The sequence below is a fragment of the Molothrus ater genome, chromosome 4 (genome assembly GCF_012460135.2).
Source record: "Molothrus ater isolate BHLD 08-10-18 breed brown headed cowbird chromosome 4, BPBGC_Mater_1.1, whole genome shotgun sequence".
Classification (NCBI taxonomy): Eukaryota; Metazoa; Chordata; class Aves; order Passeriformes; family Icteridae; genus Molothrus; species Molothrus ater.
In genome coordinates, this window is record NC_050481.2 from 71,384,937 (window position 1) to 71,406,008 (window position 21,072).

Consider the following 21,072-nt stretch of genomic DNA (forward strand, 5'->3'; position numbering starts at 1 on the left):
TCTCTAATAAGGTTTGACTGTGTTAATTAATTGAGATGTGCCTTGGAGAGTGGGAGCTGCTGCTGATGGAAGCCAGCCAAGAAGGAAAAAACCCCTCATTTTCTCTGCAAACCTTCTGACTAAACCAGATCTCTGAGGCTTGGTGTGGCAGGCTCCGGGGAGGTGGGCAGGTTTTCAGGGCCTGTGACACAGCCACAGGTAGAATTTGGCTGTCACAAACTGCCAGGGAGGGTGGCCAGGGGTGGAGGAGGACAAGGCTTTGCAGTGGGACCAAAATGGGTCATTCCCTCACACAAGCTTTGGTAATTTCCTACCTGAAGCCAAAGGTCTGCACCTTCCTTGCCTGGGTAGGAAGAAAGACAGAATAAGGGTGTGTGTCATTCCCCAGAGGTTCAGGTCCCTGGCAGGGCTAAGAGCACCCCAGTCCTGTGCTGTCAGCCCCAGCCCCACAGGGACACCTCTGGGACAGAGCCACGGCTGGGCCAGGACTGCAGCAGGGACCTCAAACCAGCCCCTCCAGAGCACTGAGAGCCTGCAGAGCTGGGGCTGAGCAGCCTCCTGGGGCAGCTCCTGGGGCAGGAAACACCTCAGCCTCTGCTGGGCCTGTCCTGCAGCTTGTCCCTGGAGAAACAGAGCTCAGGTGTGCAGCCTGGGGTCACAGCCCATGGAGCACCCAGCAGGGCAGGAGCAGGGTCAGGGGCGCAGGGAGCACCCAGCACCAGGGTCAGGGGCGCAGGGAGCACCCAGCACCAGGGTCAGGGGCGCAGGGAGCACCCAGCACCAGGGTCAGGGGCGCAGGGAGCACCCAGCACCAGGGTCAGGGGCGCAGGGAGCACACAGGACAGGCAGGAGCAGGGACAGGGGCGCAGGGAGCACCCAGCACCAGGGACAGGGATGCAGGGAGCACACAGGACAGGCAGGAGCAGGGACAGGGATGCAGGGAGCACCCAGCACCAGGGTCAGGGGCGCAGGGAGCACCCAGCACCAGGGGCAGGGATGCAGGGAGCACCCAGGACAGGCAGGAGCAGGGACAGGGATGCAGGGAGCACCCAGCACCAGGGTCAGGGGCGCAGGGAGCACCCAGGACAGGCAGGAGCAGGGACAGGGATGCAGGGAGCACACCTCCAGAGTTTGCACTGAGTTTTCCTGAGCCTTGGGAAGTGTGCTGGAAAAGATGCTCTGTGCACCTTTCCAGTTTAAAGGTCAGCTAAGGACTGGCAGGGAGAGGACAGACCTGAGCTCTCCAGCTCTGCTCTCCTGTGATGCAGAGGAACTGCTCCCTGCTTTGAGGGCTGTGGGGGCAGCAGCTTTGTGCCCTCAGCCCACCCATGGATCAGAATTCCTGGGTCTCCAAGGAGCCTCCCCCTGCCCTGCAAGAAGTGATGGATGTGGAGGAACATCCTGCAGCCCTGTGAGCTGGCAGCAGGGCACGAGCTCAGTGCCAGCACAGAAATGTCAGCTTACCCCAGAGGAAAATCCCCCCAGAACAGAGACATGTCTGGGTAGACTCAGTGTGCCCCAGGGCTCTCCTCATGTGATTTTTCCTCTTGGAAGTTTCAGTCTGGGAGCAGAAGGAATCTTTTCTACAGGAAGAGCTGTTCACTCTTCCTATTTTTTTACTAAAAAATGTAGCTCCTTTGGTTTGGATGTTAGTGACTGCATTTAAACTAATCAGAGTAAAAACGTTGCTGACAACCCCTGTAACTCCTACTACAGTTTCTAGATCAGGACTTGAGGAAATGTTGGACAGAGGTGGGTTCTGCCTGGCACAGGGTTCAGATGTGCAGGAATAAGAGATGTTGAGCCAGTTCTGGGATTCCCTCCTGTTCCCTTTGGACATGATTTCAACAGTCCTGGAAAGAAACTGTCCAGCTTTCCACAGATGCTTTTTCTGCCATAAGAGGGAAATAATCAAGACTGAAACCACTTCCACTAATTGCCTGTATTTTAAATCTGAAGTGGTGCCAAGTTCCTGCTTGGAAATTGTTCAAGCAGCTGCCATCACCAGGCTCCCAGGAGGACACGGGGACTGGGGACAGGGGTCAGTCACACAGCCCATGGCAGGGATGGACCCTGGGACAGGGGTCAGGCACAGCCCCTCCTCACACCCCTCCAAGGGATGGACAGGCTGCTGTGTTTCTGCCTGTTGAACATTTTTAGCTCTGTAAATGCTACATCATGACGTAATTTTAAATCCCAAAATAAAGACAAAACAGAAGGCAGACACTTTCCTCCAAAAGACAAAGGAATTTAAGTCTCTGCAGAGGATGAAAGACTTGTATTTGCAGAGGAAGAGGTGGGATGAGATGTTCTCAATGACCTTTGTTTAACCCAAGAGAGCACCAGCTCACAAGGCTGGCTCCAGCCATGGTCATTGCTGTGGGGCTCTCCGGAGCCCATGGCTGCAGAAATCATGGATGTGCCAAGCAGGGGAGGCCACAGGACTCAGGGAGAACAAGAACCAGAGGAATCATGGTGATGAGCCCAGCTCAAGCAAACTCACCCAAAATCTAGATGTACAGCAATACCCGGTTCAGGCCCACAGAGTCACCTCCTCCTCTGGTACCCAACTCTCCCAGGAACCCTGGGAAGCTCAATGCCCTAAACAATGAAAATACCTCAGTATTTTGGAAGGTATTACACAAGGCAAGGAATTGCTCCCTGGCAGGGTGGGCAGGCCCTGGCACAGGTGCCCAGAGCAGCTGGGGCTGCCCCTGCATCCCTGGCAGTGCCCAAGGCCAGGTTGGACACTGGGGCTGGAGCACCTGGAACACTGGGAGGTGTCCCTGCCATGGCAGGGGTGGCACTGGGTGGGATTTAAGGTCCCTTCCACCCCAAACCAGTCTGTGAATCTGTGATTCTTCCTTTGATATGCCAATCACTTGCTTTTCCAGCAACCCCTTTCACCAGCACACAGCCATTGGCTGCCTGGGGTATGAACAGGTAAAACCAGTAGAAATCCACCCAGAAAAAAGGAAGAGAAAGTCCCTCTTCATGAAAAAGCAGGAGGGTGAACATGGATGTAGCAGCAAAGCTCCATGCCTTGTGTATTTCCTATTCACATTTGCTGGCTGCTGTCCCACTGTAACTTGGCCTCAGAGAGTGCCCGTGGTGCTGGGGAGCAGGGAGAAAATGGGGTGCTGGGGAGCAGGGAGGAATGCTGGGGAGCAGGGAGGAATGGCCAGCTCCTGGTAGGAAGTGTTTCTCTGGAGGCTGAGCTCAGCCCTGTGCTGCTGAGGCTCTGGGGTTTTACCTGCATACCCACAGAAAACCAGCCTGGACAGCATCTCTGCCTCTGGGCTGAGAGAAACACAGAATTATTGAATGGTCTGAGCTGGAGAGGCCTTCAAAGGGCATCTCCAGTCCAGCCCCTGCAATGAGCAGGGACATCTTCAACAGCATCAGGTTGGTCAGAGCCCCAGAGCCCAACCTGGCCTTGAGCATTTTCAGGGCTGGGGCAGCCAGAGCCTCTCTGGGCACCCTGTCCCACACTGCCCCTGGCTCTGTGGGCTGTTTCACCCCTCAGCAGTGGCTCTGGCCTCATCCCAGCTGTAGATGTGCTGGCCTGAGCCACGTGGCTGTGGCTGAGGAGGTGACACAGGTGTCTCTGTGTGTGTCCCCACTGGGAACCTGCTCTACACTAAAGATGCTTTGGCATTAATGTGTAAATTAAAGTACGACTGCAATAATAGTCAAAAGGGAGCCCAAAAGAGAACAGAGAAGATTGATTATGTGCATATTTTAAGTGCTTTGTGACTGTGAATGTTTATCTGAAAAATAAGAGTGAACGAGCAGCACTGATGCTACAAATAAAAATAATAAAGGGAAATACATCTATTTTATTATTAAATTATAGATTAAAATAGGAAACAAGGGGGAATATAGAAACATATATCTCTTTGTGGAGGCTTTCTGTAACAATCATCATAAAATAACACAGCAGTACCTGACAGCTTAAATAAAGACAGGAGCTGAGGCTCCTATCTACACATTTATCTCCTCTGATCCAGACAGGGTAAAGAGGCATAAAAGGCAGGGATAATAACATCTTCCCTGCACACCAGCTCCCAAACGATAGGCAGATTTTATACTCGGTTACTCCACATAATGTCAACATTGTTAGAAAACAAAAGCACCATGAAGGAACATCTTTTTCCCTCCTCTCTTTCACCCTCTTTTCCCTGTGATCTATCGCTCTGAGATTTCTGTGCAATGCACAAAGGGGCAGATCAGAAGCTCTGCTGCCCTGGATTTGTGGGGCAGCAGCAGCAGAACGAAGGGAAGGAGCAGTGAGGCTCAGATGGGAGCACAGCACTCAAACTCAGGGGAGCAGAGGAAGCACCAGGCAGGTCCCCTAAGCCCTGCCCAGGGTGACAGGGGCTGCTGGAGCCAGCTCTGGAGCCCTCCTGCCCTACCCTGTGCCCCACACACGATGTGGATGCACAGAGCTGTCCCTGTGTCCCACCCGAGCCAGCAGCCCAGGGAGGCACTCACTGACCTGGGGCTGGAGCTGACAAATGGCCTTGGGACAGCCAGGTGCTCCCTGTTCCCCAGGCCCTGTCACCAAGAGGGACTCAAACCCGGGGAGCTTCTCCCTGAGCCTGCTCTTTCCCCAATTCCCCTCATCCCCAACAGTGATTCCTGCTGCCCCTGAGCGATTCCCCCACACCCTTGCCATGTCCAAGGTGACACCACAGCAAGAAAATACAACCTGGAGAGTTCCTGCAGCAAGCCACCCACAGTCCTGAGGGAAAACACTCACCTGGTGTCACAGCACACGTCACAGATGAGACGGCCACGATACCCAGAGTGCTGCCACACAATTTCAGAAAGATTTAACACACACACACACACACACACACACACACACACACACACACACACACACACACACACACACACACACACACACACACACACACACACACACACACACACACACACACAGTAACACCACCATGTCACTTCAGAAGGCCTCAAGGATCTGCCCTTTTTGTTCTCCAGCCCAGCCTTTCATCCCCTCATGTTCACACATCACACCTGTGTGCCCTCTGCTCCCTCTGTGCTTGCTCAGCACACCTGGGCCCTCCATGGCTCACAGCTGTCAGTGCTGCTCACCTGGGCCCTCCATGGCTGTCAGTGCTGCTCACCTGGGCCCTCCATGGCTCACAGCTGTCAGTGCTGCTCACCTGGGCCCTCCATGGCTGTCAGTGCTGCTCACCTGGGCCCTCCATGGCTCTCAGTGCTGCTCACCTGGGCCCTCCATGGCTGTCAGTGCTGTCAGTGCTGCTCACCTGGGCCCTCCATGGCTCTCAGTGCTGCTCACCTGGGCCCTCCATGGCTCTCAGTGCTGCTCACCTGTCCTGCACACCTGCATACCACTGGGGATGGGGCTCACCCCACTGCCCGTGTGCCTGCAGCCTGGCACAAACAAGCAGCACTCTGAAAGCAGCTGGGTTCCTGCACCTCCTTCCACACACACCTTTCTGCTCTGAACTAACCCTTCCACAGTGGGCAGCACGAGCAGCTCGTTCCCATTTCCAAAGCTTGTGGGATCTGAGCTTCTCCTGAAACTTCTCATCCAACAAGGGCTTGGAGCAAGCTGGGCTGGTGGAAGGAGTCCCTGCCTGGCGAGGGGGTGGAAGGAGATGAGCTTTGAGATCCCTTCCAGCCCAAACCATTCCTTGAGTCTGTGATTCTGTCTGGTTGGCCCAGGGAGGGACAGACCGACACACACAAGATTCATCTTCTCAGGAAAACACAGCTGGAAGAACAACACAATTAAATTGTTTACCTTTAGTTGGATCAAGGTGTTAATTCTTCCCAGCCTGAAGGGTTTTCTCCAGGGACACCTGTATTTGCTCAGCTAGTTTGCTATAAGACAGAGCTCTTGGAACTTACTTGAGAAGAGGGGCAAACATCTTGGCAGCAGCAACCCTTATTTTTTCTGAAAGATTTACTTTGGGGTCCCAGCACAATGGAGGGTGACAATAGGAGTGGCTGTCCAAGCTGGACGTGGAGCCAACCCCTCGGGGAGGGGAGCCCCAAACTCCTGCCTGGCCCAGCTCCATCCCAGGGGGAACAGGAGCTCTGTGCTGGCAGGGGACACTGGGTGTGAGGGACCAGGACTGCCCTGGGGCACAGCAGGAACAGGAGCCAGCTCACCCCAGGAGCCACAGGCAGAGCTCAGGGTCACCAGAGCCAGCTCCAGCGCTGAGCCCTCCCAGCTGCAGCATCCAGTGGCACAGAGACCGAGCAGCACCTCCTTCCCTTGGGCATTCACACCAATCTGGGATGTTCTGGGGAAGGGGGAGAGCTGTGGCCAGCCCTGGGCTCCCAGTGCTGCAGGCAGCAGGGTGACCCCTCTGCCTGGTGAGAGGAATAGCAAATTTGTCTTTCCAAACAAGCTGTGGGGCTGCTGGGAGATAAAACCAGCACTGGGAGATAAAAGAAACAATGGGAAGGATTCCACTGATTGATGAATGGGAAAAGATATTTGCTTTAATAAATAAACTTTAGGTTTGCTGATAAATGAAATTAGACCTTGAGAGATGAAAGAAACAATGGGAAGAAAAACCCCTAAATTCAGTAAGAATTAAAAAGTAAAAGGGAGGGTTATACTTATATATTAGAGAGTTATATAAATATTAGAGGGAAATCTTTGAGAAATCTTTGGTATCAGGTGTTTTGGGAAGTCTCAAGTACCTCAGAAATGGGGAAAGAGAGAAGGGAAATGTGGCTGGAAATTGGGATAAAAAGGAGGCTGCATCCTCCAATAATGTGAAAGACCCCAGGGGAATGCCCCATGGCCTCTGCCTTTATTGGAATAAAGCCAAAAAAGGACTCCTCTGTCTCCCTTTTGGACATAAACCTCTGGTGTTTGTGGATGAACTTTCCTACCACTGGTGACACTGCTGTGTCCCAAAGGCCACACGGGGACAGTGTGTTTAACACCCTTGTTTAACTCATGGGTGCACCCAGGACCTGCAGATCCCACACAGCCATGCACTGGTTGCTCCTCATGCCTATGACTCACAACTCCCCTGAAAAAATTCATCAAGCCTCAAGGATAACTCAGACTGAGACCCTGCAATTTCTTTTTCCATTATAAATGAGAAAGAAAAATAGCCTAAACATTTCACTCCTAATACTCAAAACTTTTTCCTCCAGTGCTTCACGCTGTTGCTGTCTGCCCTCCCCTCCCTGTGGTGCAGGAGTGTGACTAATCCTCCTCTTCCCCTGGCACTGGAACCTTGCAGGTATTTATAGAGTGTGATCGTGTTCTCTCCTGTGCCTTTCTTCCCTCTGCAGCTCTGGATGAGCCGGGCAGCAGCCCAGGCATCTCTCCCGTGCCTTGCCTTGCTCTGTGAGGCCGTGCTCGCTGCAGTGCAAGGCAGGAGAGGCTTTTCCTGCTGGAGAGGCCATGGCAGGGCTCCCAGGGGGCTCCCAGGGCTCCCAGAGGCTCTGCAGGGAGCTCCTGGTGGCCTGGCACCCACCTGGCCCAGGGCTGGCTCTGTGTGCTCTGGGTGTGCTCACAGCTGCCAGACCTGCCTGCTCCCCTAAATCAGCCAGTGCCATCACCTGCCCTGTGTCACAGCCAGTGTCACAGCCAGTGTCACAGCCAGTGCCATCACTGCCCTGTGTCACAGCCAGTGCCATCACCTGCCCTGTGTCACAGCCAGTGTCACAGCCAGTGTCACAGCCAGTGCCATCACCTGCCCTGTGTCAGCTCTGTGTCACAGCCAGTGCCATCACCTGCCCTGTGTCACAGCCAGTGTCACAGCCAGTGTCACAGCCAGTGCCATCACTGCCCTGTGTCAGCTCTGCCACAGCCAGTGTCACAGCCAGTGTCACAGCCAGTGCCATCACCTGCCCTGTGTCACAGCCAGTGTCACAGCCAGTGTCACAGCCAGTGCCATCACTGCCCTGTGTCACAGCCAGTGCCATCACCTGCCCTGTGTCAGCTCTGCCACAGCCAGTGCCATCACTGCCCTGTGTCACAGCCAGTGCCATCACCTGCCCTGTGTCAGCTCTGCCACAGCCAGTGCCATCACTGCCCTGTGTCACAGCCAGTGCCATCACTGCCCTGTGTCAGCTCTGCCACAGCCAGTGCCCTGCCAGTGCCATCACTGCCCTGTGTCACAGCCAGTGCCCTGCCAGTGCCATCACCTGCTCTGTGTCACAGCCAGTGCCCTGCCAGTGCCATCACCTGCTCTGTGTCACAGCCAGTGTCCTGCCAGTGCCATCACCTGCCATCTCATGTCACAGCCAGTGCTCTGCCCTGGGGCTGGGGCAGCAGAAAGGGAGCTGGGAGATGGATGTGGGGGCTAAGGAGATGAAGCTGAAACGCTTGTCCAGCAGTAGCTGGGGGCTCCTGAGCAGCAGGCAGGGCTGGCTGGCAGGGGAAGGGTGGTCTCAGTGCTCTGTCTCCCTCACTGAGCCCAGCAAAGCCAAGGTGCAGGTGCCAGGGACCAGAGCTGCCCCACAGGCTGGTAAACTCTGCCCTCCTGCAAACAGAGAGCCCCTCTCACACCGGCTGGGAATGGTCCTTGCCCTTGTGAGCAGGGCCAGGACAGGACTGGCTGGCCATAATCAACCTCTTCAGGGACTTTAACAGTGGGACAAGCAACTCCTATGGCCCCAAATGCTCCTGGGCTCTGGGAGGCCTCTGTGGGCCCCAGAGGAGGCACCAACTCCACGCAGCTCCAACCACCATTAGGGCTAGAGCCATCAGGTCTGTGAAACACAAGTTTCTCACTGGATTTCTTTCTTTCTCTTTAACCATGGCAAAATATGTTCCCTGGGGAAATTTGGGCTTTGCAAGTAGAAAAACAAAACACTAAATAGTGTTTTCATCTTGTTTTCTTTGTCTTTAATTTCTTTAGTTGTATAGATTGAAATGATGGGTCCCTGACTTCTCCACATCAGCTGCTCCTTGGAGGACCAGGGGAACTTGGTGGGGTTGGCTGGGTTCATCTCACTGGTCAAGGAAAGAGCCAGAGGTGTCACGGGAATTGGCTTTGAAGCCCTTGGAGGTAACACCAACCTGCAGAGAGGAGCAGTGTCCCTCCAGGCCTGCCAGCTTCTCTTGGTTGAAAGGAGAAGTTCAGAAGAGCAGGTGAAAACCAGGTGGGGTGAAACCCATTTCCTGCAGCCTCTGGGACCTGTCTGGTGTGTGGGCAGGGGACAAGTGAGAGACAGGTTCCATTTCTCCTCCTGTCCGAGGTCCCTCTGGGAAGGCCATTTTCTGTTTTCTTAATAAAAGCAGATAAAACAGAAGAGGAACATCTGCGGCTTCATTTTAGTCCTCATTTTTCTTCCCCTGGAATTATACTTAATAAGCATTTCATTTTCCACTTGCTATCTTTTATTTCAAATTTTACTGTTCCTGATCTGTCATTGTTGTTCGAAAGTCAAACTGTACCAAAAGCCCAATATTTTTCTGGGAAATGAGCTGCAGCTTTCCAGCCTGCCCTGAGCAGAGCACCCCAGCCCCAGTGCAGGGCAGGATCCCTCTCCCTGTGCATCCCTGGGATGGGGGAAGGTTTGCAGAGCTCTTCACTTCACCTTGGTCCTGCTGAGGAAGAGCTCAGTGGGCTCTGTGCTCAGGCAGGGGCTGCTGGAAGTCACCTTGTTCCTGATCCCACCTTGGAGTTTGCTGCTGGCCACGAACACAAATATCCCAGGTCAAACACTGCTGGTTCTGCTGCACAAGAATTCCCCTGCCTTAAAAATATCCTGATTTTACACCTGGATGCAGTGAGTTTGCACCATTATCCAAAACCTGAGAGACCCAGACACAGATGCTGCAATTCCTCATCCCATGGGACAGACTCACCCTGCAGATGAAACACTTCTGGGGGAGTTCACTGCATTCCTTCTTGCTCTTTGGGTTTTTAAAATTCCTGTTTGTTAGTTTGTTTTTTGCTCCAGCTCTTCCATTATGATCAAAACTTACCGGTAATGCAATAGCCCCTAATGACCTCAATTAGAGCTCTGGAGCCCTGGAGTCAGGTAGTTAATTACTCACAGGCTTTCCAGCACGCACCAGGGGCTGCCCTGGCTGGTCTGTGGGGAGCAGGAATGAAGCACTACCAGAGGGGGAGGTAAATTGCCCGCACCAGTCCCAGGACGGTGGAAGCTCTGCCCCTGCTTCTCCTGGGATGTGTGCCCACAGCCTGCTCTGACAGATGGCCCCGAGCTGCCTCCTCACCTGCAGAGAGCCCCAGCCCCTGAGGCTCCCTGGATCCAGCAGGGCTCTCAGAGCTCCCCATCCTGCACGCGCCTCTCCCAGCTCCTGAACTCCTGTCAGTTCCTGTCACCATGGGAAGCTCCCCCTGCACCTCCTGTCTGACACCTCAGGAGCCTCTTCTCTTCCACATCTCACCTCCAGAGCAGAATCTGCTCAGAACCTTCTCCAGCATTCCCTTCCCAAATCCTCTGGCCCTGACAGAGAACTCCTGTAGTGCAAGTTCAGCAAAGTTCCCAAACAGCAGGAGAGCCTCTAAAGCTGCATCCTACAGGAGGTTCCTCACCTCAAGACATTTCCTTTCAACATCACAGAAAGGAGACAAGATTTCTAACTACATAGGGAAAATCAGCATATTCCCAGGGAATGGGGTCGCCAAGCACTTTCGGGGAGTTCCTCAGGGCAGCACTTTTGGTTTAGGGTTTGCTGATTCTCCAAAGCCTGACGAGTCCTCCAGTGATCCCATCAGCCCTCTAAGGGTAAACTGGCTCTTCTCCCTTCAGGTCATTTGAAATCAAAGCTTTTATTAACAGAACCACAGAACCTTTTGGGTTAGGAAATACCTCTGAGATCACAGAGTGCAACATTTCAGTTTCTCTTGCAGCCGTTCCCTGCCAGGCAGCAGACAAGAGGTGTGAGCCCATGGTCTTGCCCGAATTTGGGGCGCTGAGGGTGAGGTGTGAGAGCCCCAGCATGGTCTGTTCTGAAGGCATTGCATTCCTCCCCCACAGCTGGAGCTCCTCCTCATGCCAGCTCCCTGTGCACACACCTCTGTCACCTCTGTCACCTTGGGGGTTTCTCCAGGCTGAGCACTTTTCCCACACTGAAGGAAAGCTCTGTGCTCACCCAGGGATTTTTTGTGTCCCCTGTGACAGCAGCCCAAGGTGAGCACTGTCTCTCAAGCAGCCTACTGGGTTATTTTCTCTTACCAAGGGGAAGAAACAAGACAAATGTCTTGGAAGGAGGGAAAAATGTACCGTGAAATTGCTGTAACTCGTGTCAAATCAACTAACCTTGCAAGGAGGAGTGAACTCCTCAGCAGCAGGAGACACTCAGCACACTCAGCCTCACCCAGGGCTCACACAAACAGGTAAATGCCCTGGGCTCTTCCCAGCCCCGAGGGTTCAGCATGCAGCTCTGCTCTCCTGCCCACTCACACACACCAACACCATGTCCTCACCTGCAGCCCTGCTCACAGAAGGTTCCAGGGGCTTCTGTCACCCCCAGCCCTGTGAGAGCTCTTTAAGGTGCCCAGTGCTGCTCACACCAGCTGCAGGGCACTGCAGGACCCAGCTGCTGCCTCCCTGCAGGCTGCAGGGGCTGGGGCAGCACAGCTGAGCTCCCTGGGCAGCTGCATGGGCAGGGAGGGGACAGCACAGGGGACAGGGAAGGGACAGGTACTCTGATCCAAAAGCTGTTTACCCAAAGCCACACAGGTGAGCTGTGAATCTCCTCCTGGGTTTCCTCACTGGAGCAGCTCTGAGGAAGGGCGGGTGGGTTGGCTGCAGGACAAACCATGGCATCTACAGCCAGCCCTTTGGAGCTGGGGTGCAGTGATGGGGATGCAGAGCACTCAGCCGTGGAACCCTGGGATGGTTTGCTCTCGTAGGAACCTCAAAGCTCATCCTGATGGGGATGCAGAGCACTCAGCTCTGGGATGGTTTGGTCTGGAAGGGACCTTAAAGTTCATCCTGTTCCACCCCTGCCACAGGCAGGGGCACCTTCCCCTGGGCTGAGCAAGGGACAGAAAGACATTCCAGTTGTCATCACGGTGCAGGTGATGCCTTTGGGGGATCCAATTAGAGCAGCAAGAGGAAAAAATAAAACACAGTGTTCAATAAAGGCTGCAACAGTTAATAAGGCGGAGGTGACACTTAGGGGGCTCCAGTTTAGGCAGCAGGAGGGAAAAAAATGAGCAAAGTGTTCAATAAAGACTACAACAGTAAAAGAAGATGAATTGAGAAATTCAAACCCCTTTGTGATTGATTTGACTGTTTATGTAAAATTCTCACGAACAGGACCACATGAACTCTGCGGAGTGGTGGCCCAGACCCCGTGTTTGCTCAAAACAAGAATTCACAGCCACGTTCCAAGTGGAGGCTCCCTCCCCACGAGGCTGTGGCTGCCCCGTATTTCCCTTGCTCTGATTAATCGAGGAGGATGGGATTTCCCAGGAGGCACCAGCCAGCCTTCGATGCACAGCTGAAAGCAAAACCTGATTATTTTGCAGAGGTGGAGTCCACTCCAGCACCTCTTTAGGCACCCTGGAGCTCTCTCAGGACCTGTCCTGAGCACTGGCTGGGTCCAGCTCAGCTCTGAGGCCCCAGAGCCCTCAGGCCATGCAGGGGCTCCCTGAGCTGCCCCTTGCTGTCTGTCTGGAGCTGGACTGGCCCCTGGGCACTTCCACCCCTCCTGCAGCCAGGGCAGCCCAGGTCCCTGGAGGCACAGCAGGGCTGATCCCCGAGCAGGGTGGGCTGCACACAGCCCTGCAGCTCAGGCAGCAGCACTGCAGGTGGGCCTGGCCCAAACTGTGTGCCTGCCTTCCTTTCCATTGTACCAGGAACAGGAGGCGAGGAGGGAAAACCCAGCAGCCTCTCAAGGCTTAACTCACAGCCCGTTAGCATCTGGAGCTGTTTAAGCTCCCATCCCAAAGTGCACTGCCACCCCCTTGGGGCAACAAAGAGACGCCTGAGTCTGGAGGTGTTAGAAAGATGAGCAATTTGATCCTCCTTTTGGAAGAAGCACCAAGAAACCTGTGCCATTCCTTTCCCCTCCAAAGCCAGCTGGCTGCACTTGTGTGTCAGAGCAGCCCTCGGAGCCATATGTCACCAGCAGAGGGGGAGGGCTGCAATAACTCTGCTCGGTGGGGACAGGTACCACAGACAGGCTTTGCCACTTGGATCCCATAAATCAGCCACAGCACAACTGCTCTCACTGCATCTTTCATGCAAACTGCTTTCCAGATGGATTTGCATAGAAAGAGAAAAATAGAGAGCCCCAGAATAATTTAAATTGGAAAAGCCCTCTAAGTTGGAAAAGACCACAGAGTCCAACCATTCCCCAGCACTGCCAGGGCCACCCCTGCCCCTGTCCCCAAGTGCCACACCCACAGGGCTGTGAAATCCCTGCAGGGATGGGGACTCCAGCCCTGCCCTTTCCATGGGGAATGTCCCCAGTGCCCACCCTGAGCTCCCCTGAGGCCGTTCCCTCTGCTCCTGTCCCTGTTCCCGGGGATAAGATCCCAAATCCCCCCGGCTGTGCCCTCCTGGCAGGAGCTGTGCAGAGCCACAAGGGCCCCCTGAGCTTGCAGGGGACACCTTGGAGGAAGGAGATGGATTCACATGAAGAGAGATGAGGCTTGAGAGTGACAGGACCTGGCCAGAGCAGTTCTGAGCTGGACAATATTTATCCAACACAACAGGACACAGGGAAGAGCTTTGCCCCATGAGGACAGTGGGGTTTGTTCTGTGTCTCTGGGGTCCCCATCCCCTCCGGCTCCTGCTGCAGGCAGCCACAGCCCAGAGCCCCAGCAGCTGCTGCCAGGGGCCAGAGCACAGGGCATGGGCAGGCTCTGGGGACAGCACAGACGTGGGGTGAGCAAGGATCCCACCCCCAGGGCAGGGACACCTGTGCCACTGCTGGGGGATGAAGGGCCCCAAGGACATCTGCAGCTGGGGCACCAGCTCACCACAGCCACAGAACAGTTTGGGTTGGAAGGGACCTTTAAAAGTTCATTTAATCAAAAATCCCAGTCACAGACTGGTTGGAATTGAAGGGAATTTTCCAAGAGCAGAGACGTCTTCCACCAGAGCAGGCTGCTCACAGCCCCACCCAGCCTCAGCCTGGATGCTTCCAGAGATGCTTGGCAACACCCACGAGGAGCACGGCCTCTCTCAGCACCCACCAAGCTCACTGCAGCTCAGCCAGAGCCAGCTGTGGCATCACCTGCTACCAGCCCAGGTCCTGCATGGCTCACGGGTGATTTAAATGTGATGTGACCTTCCTGCAGACTCCTTTTCCTTCCCTGTGGCACTCCCAGCTCCTCCTTGCCCAGGATGGATGGTGGCTCCCCCTCTGGAGCCCTCCTTGCCCTGTGTGAGGCGGCGCTGGGTCCTTTCCTGCAGCCCCACAGCCCTGCCCAGTCACACAGGCGGGGCTCTCCTCCCTGTCCCGCTGCAGGAGCAATCACCACCCCTGGTTCCAGCTCCCAGCAGCTCCTCAGGCGCCCCCTCCCAGCCAGGAGCTTCCAGGCTGCTTTCCCAGGAGAGCAGAGCCCAGCAGGGATGGGCCCAAGGCAGGGGCTGAGCTCTGCCAGCCCTCTCCTCTCAGCCAGGAGAGGCTCTGCTCCCCTGCCACCAGAGCGGATTCTGACAGAGGCTTTTGAAACAAGGGAGCTGTTCTGAGCTGAAGATTGACAGGAACAAGCTTGCCATAGTTTTGTTCCTTTTTATTTTTTCAGTGAAGTGTGTTCTTCTGAAAAAAAAAAAAAATTCTTCTATCAGGAGAACTACCTTTCAATTTGTCCTCTCTCACTTTCGGGTTGAGAAGAAAGAGGTCATTTATATTTTTTTTAAGGAAGGAAAAGGAATATAAAGTCCACTAGAGGGAAAAAGAAATCATGAATATCTTGGTAGCAGGGTATTTTTATCAAAAGGTGGCAAACTTTAGAGACATTAGAAGTCATGTTTTAAAATGACCAAGTGGAAAGTTATAAAAATGAACAAGTCTTGTGTGAAAATGATGAAGGGAATTTCAGGCACAATAGAAATCATCTGTGAAAATTGCCAGGAGAGCAGGGAAGACATTTCTGTCTCCAAAAGCAAAATAAAATGCTATTCACAGTAATTCATACTAATTATTAGCCTTAAGTAGTACTAATTTTTACCCAGCAATAATTACTATTTAAGGCTCCAGAGCTCTGGAAAAAATATTTTCTGGGTGGGGTAAGGTCCTTGCAGAGCAATCTGCACAGCATTAGTGGGCAGCCTGTTGAGGGAGAAGTTTTATTTCTCCTCTGCACCAACACGGACAGACATAAATATCACATTTCTGTTGATGCAAATAACGGATTGCTCCCGTCAAAACTGACAAAGCCATGCATTAAGGAGTTTCCCTCTCTCACACACACAGGTGCATTTTCAAGAGATTTCTTCTGCTTTTCCCCAGGATCTGAGTTCACAAACCAGGTGAAAATCTGCCAGAAACTCCCATGTTTGATGGGATCACTGCAGAACCCGTGGCAAACCCAGGCCAGGAACCCTGCAAGTGTTTGATGGGATCTGTGAGGAGCCAAACCCAGGAACCCTGCAAGCGTTTGATGGGATCTGTGAGGAACCAAACCCAGGAACCCTGCAAGTGTTTGATGGGATCTGTGAGGAACCAAACCCAGGAACCCTGCAAGTGTTTGATGGGATCTGTGAGGAGCCAAACCCAGGAACCCTGCAAGTGTTTGATGGGATCTGTGAGGAACCAAACCCAGGAACCCTGCAAGTGTTTGATGGGATCTGTGTTGCTCAGGCTGCTCACAGCTGTAGCCCTGTGTCCTTGTCAAATTAATTACACTCTTTATATGTACCTCTATCAGTGCTTCCTGGAGCCCTGATTTTCCATAAGGTCTTCCTGAAAGCTTCAGCACTGCCCTGTGAGTGGGATTTCTGTTCAGGTAAATACAGGGGACACTCCAGCAGCCATGAGCTTCCCCCAGTTCATGTCCCTTGTCCTCAGGGGTGGCACTGTGCTCCTGCTCTGTCCTCGCACTGCCATCAGTGTGGCTGCTGGGGGACAGCTCAGGGAGCTGATCTGGCTGGAAAGCAGCTGAGGATAATAAAAACACTGTTCAGTTCTGCAAGCTGCCTGCTCCGGGCCACGCTGTGCGCTTGTGCCAGCAGAAGCTGGGATCTCCATCCAGGCTGGCTGGTGGTGATACTGCCATCAGGAGAGCCCTGATCTCACCAGGAACTGCCTCCTGCAGCCAGGATCATCCCAAAATTGCCACAGGGGGACACATCAAAGGCGAGGAGCTCGCACTGCTGCCCACTGGGATGAAGCTGGGAATTGCCAGGCTCGTGCCTGCCCTCTCCAGCCCTGCACCCTGGATCCCTGCAGGGGATCCCAGGCACATCTCCATGTCCATCCACAACACAAACGTCCAAAAATACCTAGGGAGAAGGCTGAGGGTGCCCAGGAGCTTCTGCTGGGGTGGTGCTGTGCCTGCAGGGGTGAAAAGGTCCCCCTGGACCAGAAGGGCAAAGGGTGACCAGCAGCTGATGGCTTTGCTCCGGCGTGGAGCAGAGGTGACAAGTGTATCCCTAACACCTGTCCCCTATTCCCAGCGGCACTGCCGACAATGGGACTGGCCATTTGCTCCTTTCTCTAAGCCACTTTCTCTAGAGAAATCGATCAGCCCACCAGCCAGTCAATCAGGCAGTCAATCAATGAGGGAGCCAATCCGAGCCGCTTGGAAAACGGATCCTGCCGAGACCGGGACTCGCACCCGAGCCTCGAGAGCCTCAGGGAAAAGCTGCAGCCCTGGGGCAGCCTGAGCCCACCCAGCCCGGGCACAGCCCCTGCCCCGGGTTGGAGGAGCGGCCATCCCGGCCGTGCCGTGCCGTGCCGTGCCCCGGCACTCCCAGCCCCGGAGCGAACCGAGCCCTGCTGAACACGGCCGGGCCCTCCTGGGGGGTCGGATGTGCCCCCATCCCCACCTTTGGGACCTGGAAGGGTTGCTGCTGCTGACATCTAGTGACAGGAGAGCCGGCACGGGGAGTCACCTGGAGCTCCGGCAGAGCCTGCCCACGGCAGGAGAACCAGCCCGGTCCGGCCCGGGGCTCGGTCCTGCCCGGGTCTCTCTGTCCTGTCCAGGATCTCTCTGTTCTCCCCAGGAGCTCGGTCCTGCCCGGATCTCGGTTCTCCCCAGGAGCGGGGCTCCAGCGGGATCGAGTTCCGGGCGCCCCACGATGTCCCAGCCACTTTCAGTCCCCTCAAGACCTTTTCCTCCTGCAGTGGCACCCGAAGAGAACAGGCACATCCTATTCCCAGCCTCCCCACAGCCCTTCCTGGTCTATTTAAGCACGGGCTCAATGTTGGCTTTGGTGCCTCATCGGAGCACAGGGAGGGGACAGAATGCCCCAAGGGGAGGAGCCGCGGTGGCACCCGGGCATCCCCAGCCGCTGCCGGGGGCCGCAGCCCCTTCACCCCCGTTCCCTTCCTCCAGGGCCGCGGGAGCCCCGGGAATCGCGCAGGAGACGCGGCCGCTCCGGGCTGAGCGGAGGGAGGGAGGGTGCGAGCGGGATGCTCAAAGCACGGGAGCACTCGGGGACAGCGGCTGCCAGCCACGCCAGGGGACGAGGGCAGCCACAGGGGTGGGGGGAACCTCTGTGGCGCTCACTCCCCGCTCTCGGTGCAAGAACAAAGCGCTGAGCTGGGTTCGGGGGGCGTGAGGGAATCGCAGCCCGGAGCCCCGAGCGCAGCCCGGCGGACGCGCGGCTCGCTCGGGCTGTGACAGAGCGGTGACAGAGCTGGGGCTGCCAGCCCGCACACGCTGCCCCAAACCCCGGCACATCGGGGCATTCCCGGCGCCGTGCAGAACCTGCCTCCCCTGCAGCTGCAGCGCAGCCCCTCCGAGCCCTGTGCCCCGACAAGTGCTGAATGCGCGGGGCACATCTGGGCATCCCCGCGGCAGCAGGACCATCCGAAAGCACAGCAGCGAGCTCGGCTCCAGAGCAGAGGAGGCACCAGAAAGCCGATGGATGAGCACGGAGTGGAGGAGGAATGGTTCGGGCTGGAAAGGACCTTCCCGAGCATCTCGTTCCGACCCCCCTGACACGGGCAGCGACACCTTCCAGGAGCCCGGGCGGCTCCAAGCGCGTCCAGCCCGGTCTCGGTGCAGCCAGCCGGGCTCATCGCCGCTCCCGGAGCGCTGGGAAGCGGAGCCCCCTGCCCGGGGGTGCCCGCCATGCCCCCCAGGCGAGCCCGGCAGAAAGTTGTGCCCCGCTGGCCCGCGCCGCGCTACTCACCCAGGAGGATCAGGGTGCAGAAGCAGAGGATGCCCCTCATCCTCCCGCTGGGCTCGGCTCGGACCCCCGGCCCGGCCCGGCGCGGCTCGGCGCGGCTCGGCGGTGCCGGAGGATGCGCGGAGGGCTGGGCAGGGCGGAGGGAGGGGGGCGGCCCCGCGGCCCGGCCCGGCCCCCCCGGCCCGAGCGCTGCCCCGGCCCCGGCCCCGCTCCGGGCCCGGGTCATGCCCGCAGCCGCGCCGGGCCCCGCGGGCTGGCGGCCGCCCCCCGCGCCATGCTCCGCCGAGGGGCCGCCCCGGGCTGGCCGCTCTGCTTTTATGAGCGTGGATTAGTTAATTGTCCTTTCTTCTTATTACGATTTTTTTTCCTTTGTTTGTTTTTGTTTGTTATTTTTTCCCCTTGTGGTGTGTTTTTCTGTTTTGTTTTCTCCGCCTCTCTCAGCACGGAACTCGCGGCGGGCGCAGCTCCCCGTGCCCGAGCACCGGGGCAGCCTCGCCGCCTTCCCCGGGCCGCCCCCGCCCGCCGCGGCCCTGGGGAGGGGCTTGGGGCCCGGCCCCCGCTCCTCCTCCTCCTCCTCCTCCTCCTCCTCCTCCTCCTCTCCGTCCCCGCATCCCGGCCCCGGGCGGGGGTTCTCTCTCTCATCTCCTGCACCCGTGCCTTGGGCATGGCCCTTGCACCCTGCAAGCCCCGGGCTGCCTTCTGCCTCCCCGCTGCCCTCCTGGAGGGTCCCGGCATCTCTCCCCTCCTGCCAGCCCTCCCGTTCGGATGGAAGCACCGGCCTCACCGCCTTGGAGATGTGTCCTGCTCCCGGCTGCTGTTGGCAGTGACACTGCCCTGAACGCTCGGGCCACGTCCTAACCCCCTCCCGGCCGCGGCACCTTCCAAAATCCCCTGGCGCATGATGACCTCCCAGTTCTCCTCCAAAACCCTCTGTAAATTCGGGTGATGTGCTTCCATGACTTCCCGTCCGGCTTCCACACCTCCTTCACCCTGGTGCACTGCTCCCTCCCCACCATTCCCTGCTGCTTCCCCCAGCTCTGATCCCCACGGCCCAGCAAGTGACCCTGCATTAGGGAGCAGAGCCTGGCTCCTTAATCTTTGTGATGCTGAGTGAGCATCATTTCTCACTGCCTCCATTTCATGCATGGAGTACCTGAGACACAAAACCTGAAGTGACATCTTCAGGTTCCCCAGTAATGAACTGACCCATGGAGCAGGGACAGCTTCGTTCCTGAGCTGCACAGCCTCCCTTCCCTTCCCTTCCCTTCCCTTCCCTTCCCTTCCCTTCCCTTCCCTTCCCTTCCCTTCCCTTCCCTTCCCTTCCCTTCCCTTCCCTTCCCTTCCCTTCCCTTCCCTTCCCTTCCCTTCCCTTCCCTTCCCTTCCCTTCCCTGGCTCCCTGGATGATTCAGGGGATGACCAGGAAACTTTTTCCCCAGGCAGTGCTTTAGGATATTTGCAGAGAGAGCTTTTCCCACTGCTGGCTCAGATCTTTTCACTGAACAGGTATTTAAATGCTCTGGGAAGTTTTGGGTTTTTTTTCCGCTGGAGCTGTTCAGGGTTCTTAACTTGCATTTCCTTGTGGCATCACCTCATTAATCCTTCCTGCAAAGAACTGCACACTTTTATTTTTCAGGAGTAAAACAGAGAAGGGAAATAATTCATACAGCCATTTGTAGGTGTTATATATCAAACAGAAAAAGTCAAGAAAGTACTTTTTATTTTCTTTTTTCCTTTTTTTTCTTCCCACTTGGCAAATCAAAAGGAAAGTGTGGTCCTTGGCCTTCCTCCCTGGCCTTCCTCTCCCTTTGAAAGCTTCTACCATGTTCCAGTCTGGAACTATCCATTTAACAGGTTTCCTAGTCCTCTGCCAGAATTGAAAGGTTGTAAATACATGAATGTCTCTAGCAAGTGTATTTCACACCCAAAATGAGCATTTCCTGAGCTACTCAGTGGGGAAAAAGAAAGTGTTAATAAAGCCTCATTTGGAGTAAAAAACATTGCTCTGGAGCTGGGTTTTTGATTTCTTTAAGAACAGTATGATTATGTTTAAGCAAATTTCAAGCTGAAATTGCACTGAGCTGCAGTTGAAACATCAACTGGGAAACTGGGGAAATGATTGGATTTTTCTGCTTATTATTATTTTTAATTATTTTGCAGATTCTTTTTCAGTGTTCTATTTTTGAAGTGGCTGTTTGTCCAGGGGAAAAAAAAAATCACTGGAACATATGTGAATTTCAGTGGGATTTTTAACAAATTCAATACAAAATATTTTCCTAGGAAAATGTCTCTGCCTCCCTCAGGAATGAGGAATTCTGGTGCTCTTGGACCAAAGGGGTGCCCTGAGCCCCATCCCATCAAAGGGATGGGTTTAGCTCAGTCCCAACTCACATGAGAGAGCTGCCATGTGAGGACTTGCTCTCCCTGGCTCTGCCTTGTCCCTCTCTGAGGTCTGAGCAGCAGGAATCCTTCCTTTTGGTCATGAAATTCCTGCATCCCCACAGCTACAGCCAGAGGAGCAGCTGGAGGCTGCCTTGGTGTCACCCCTTGGGCTGAGGTTGGTCCTCCCCCTCCGGACAAGGGGAAGGAAGCTGCCAAGGAATCAGTGCAATGAAAGCATCGTTTCTTCCTGAATCTGAAGAGGAAATAAAAAAATGGGGGGTTTGGGGACGTGGAAAGCGCAGGCACAGACAACCCCCACCGGCCATCCCACCAGGGAGGCATTTCCTGCCTTCTGTAATTACTCGTGGGACAACCAGGACAGACAAGAGCTGCGCTGGGAAAAGCTGCCCAGAAAAGATCCTACAGACCCC

At 55.4% G+C, this 21,072-nt stretch overlaps 1 protein-coding gene across 2 annotated transcripts in view; it reads right to left on the bottom strand.

The window, feature by feature from the left end:
* Positions 1-18,395, bottom strand: part of LOC118686314 (GDNF family receptor alpha-4) — a 74,273-nt gene extending 55,878 nt beyond the window's left edge. For both annotated transcript variants that reach the window (XM_036382467.2, XM_036382466.2), the window contains exon 1: positions 18,265-18,395. In XM_036382467.2, coding sequence (XP_036238360.1) covers positions 18,265-18,304 — 40 coding nt within the window. In that variant the 5' untranslated portion in view covers positions 18,305-18,395. The remainder of the gene's footprint in view (positions 1-18,264) is intronic.
* Between the last annotated feature and the right edge of the window lie 2,677 nt (positions 18,396-21,072).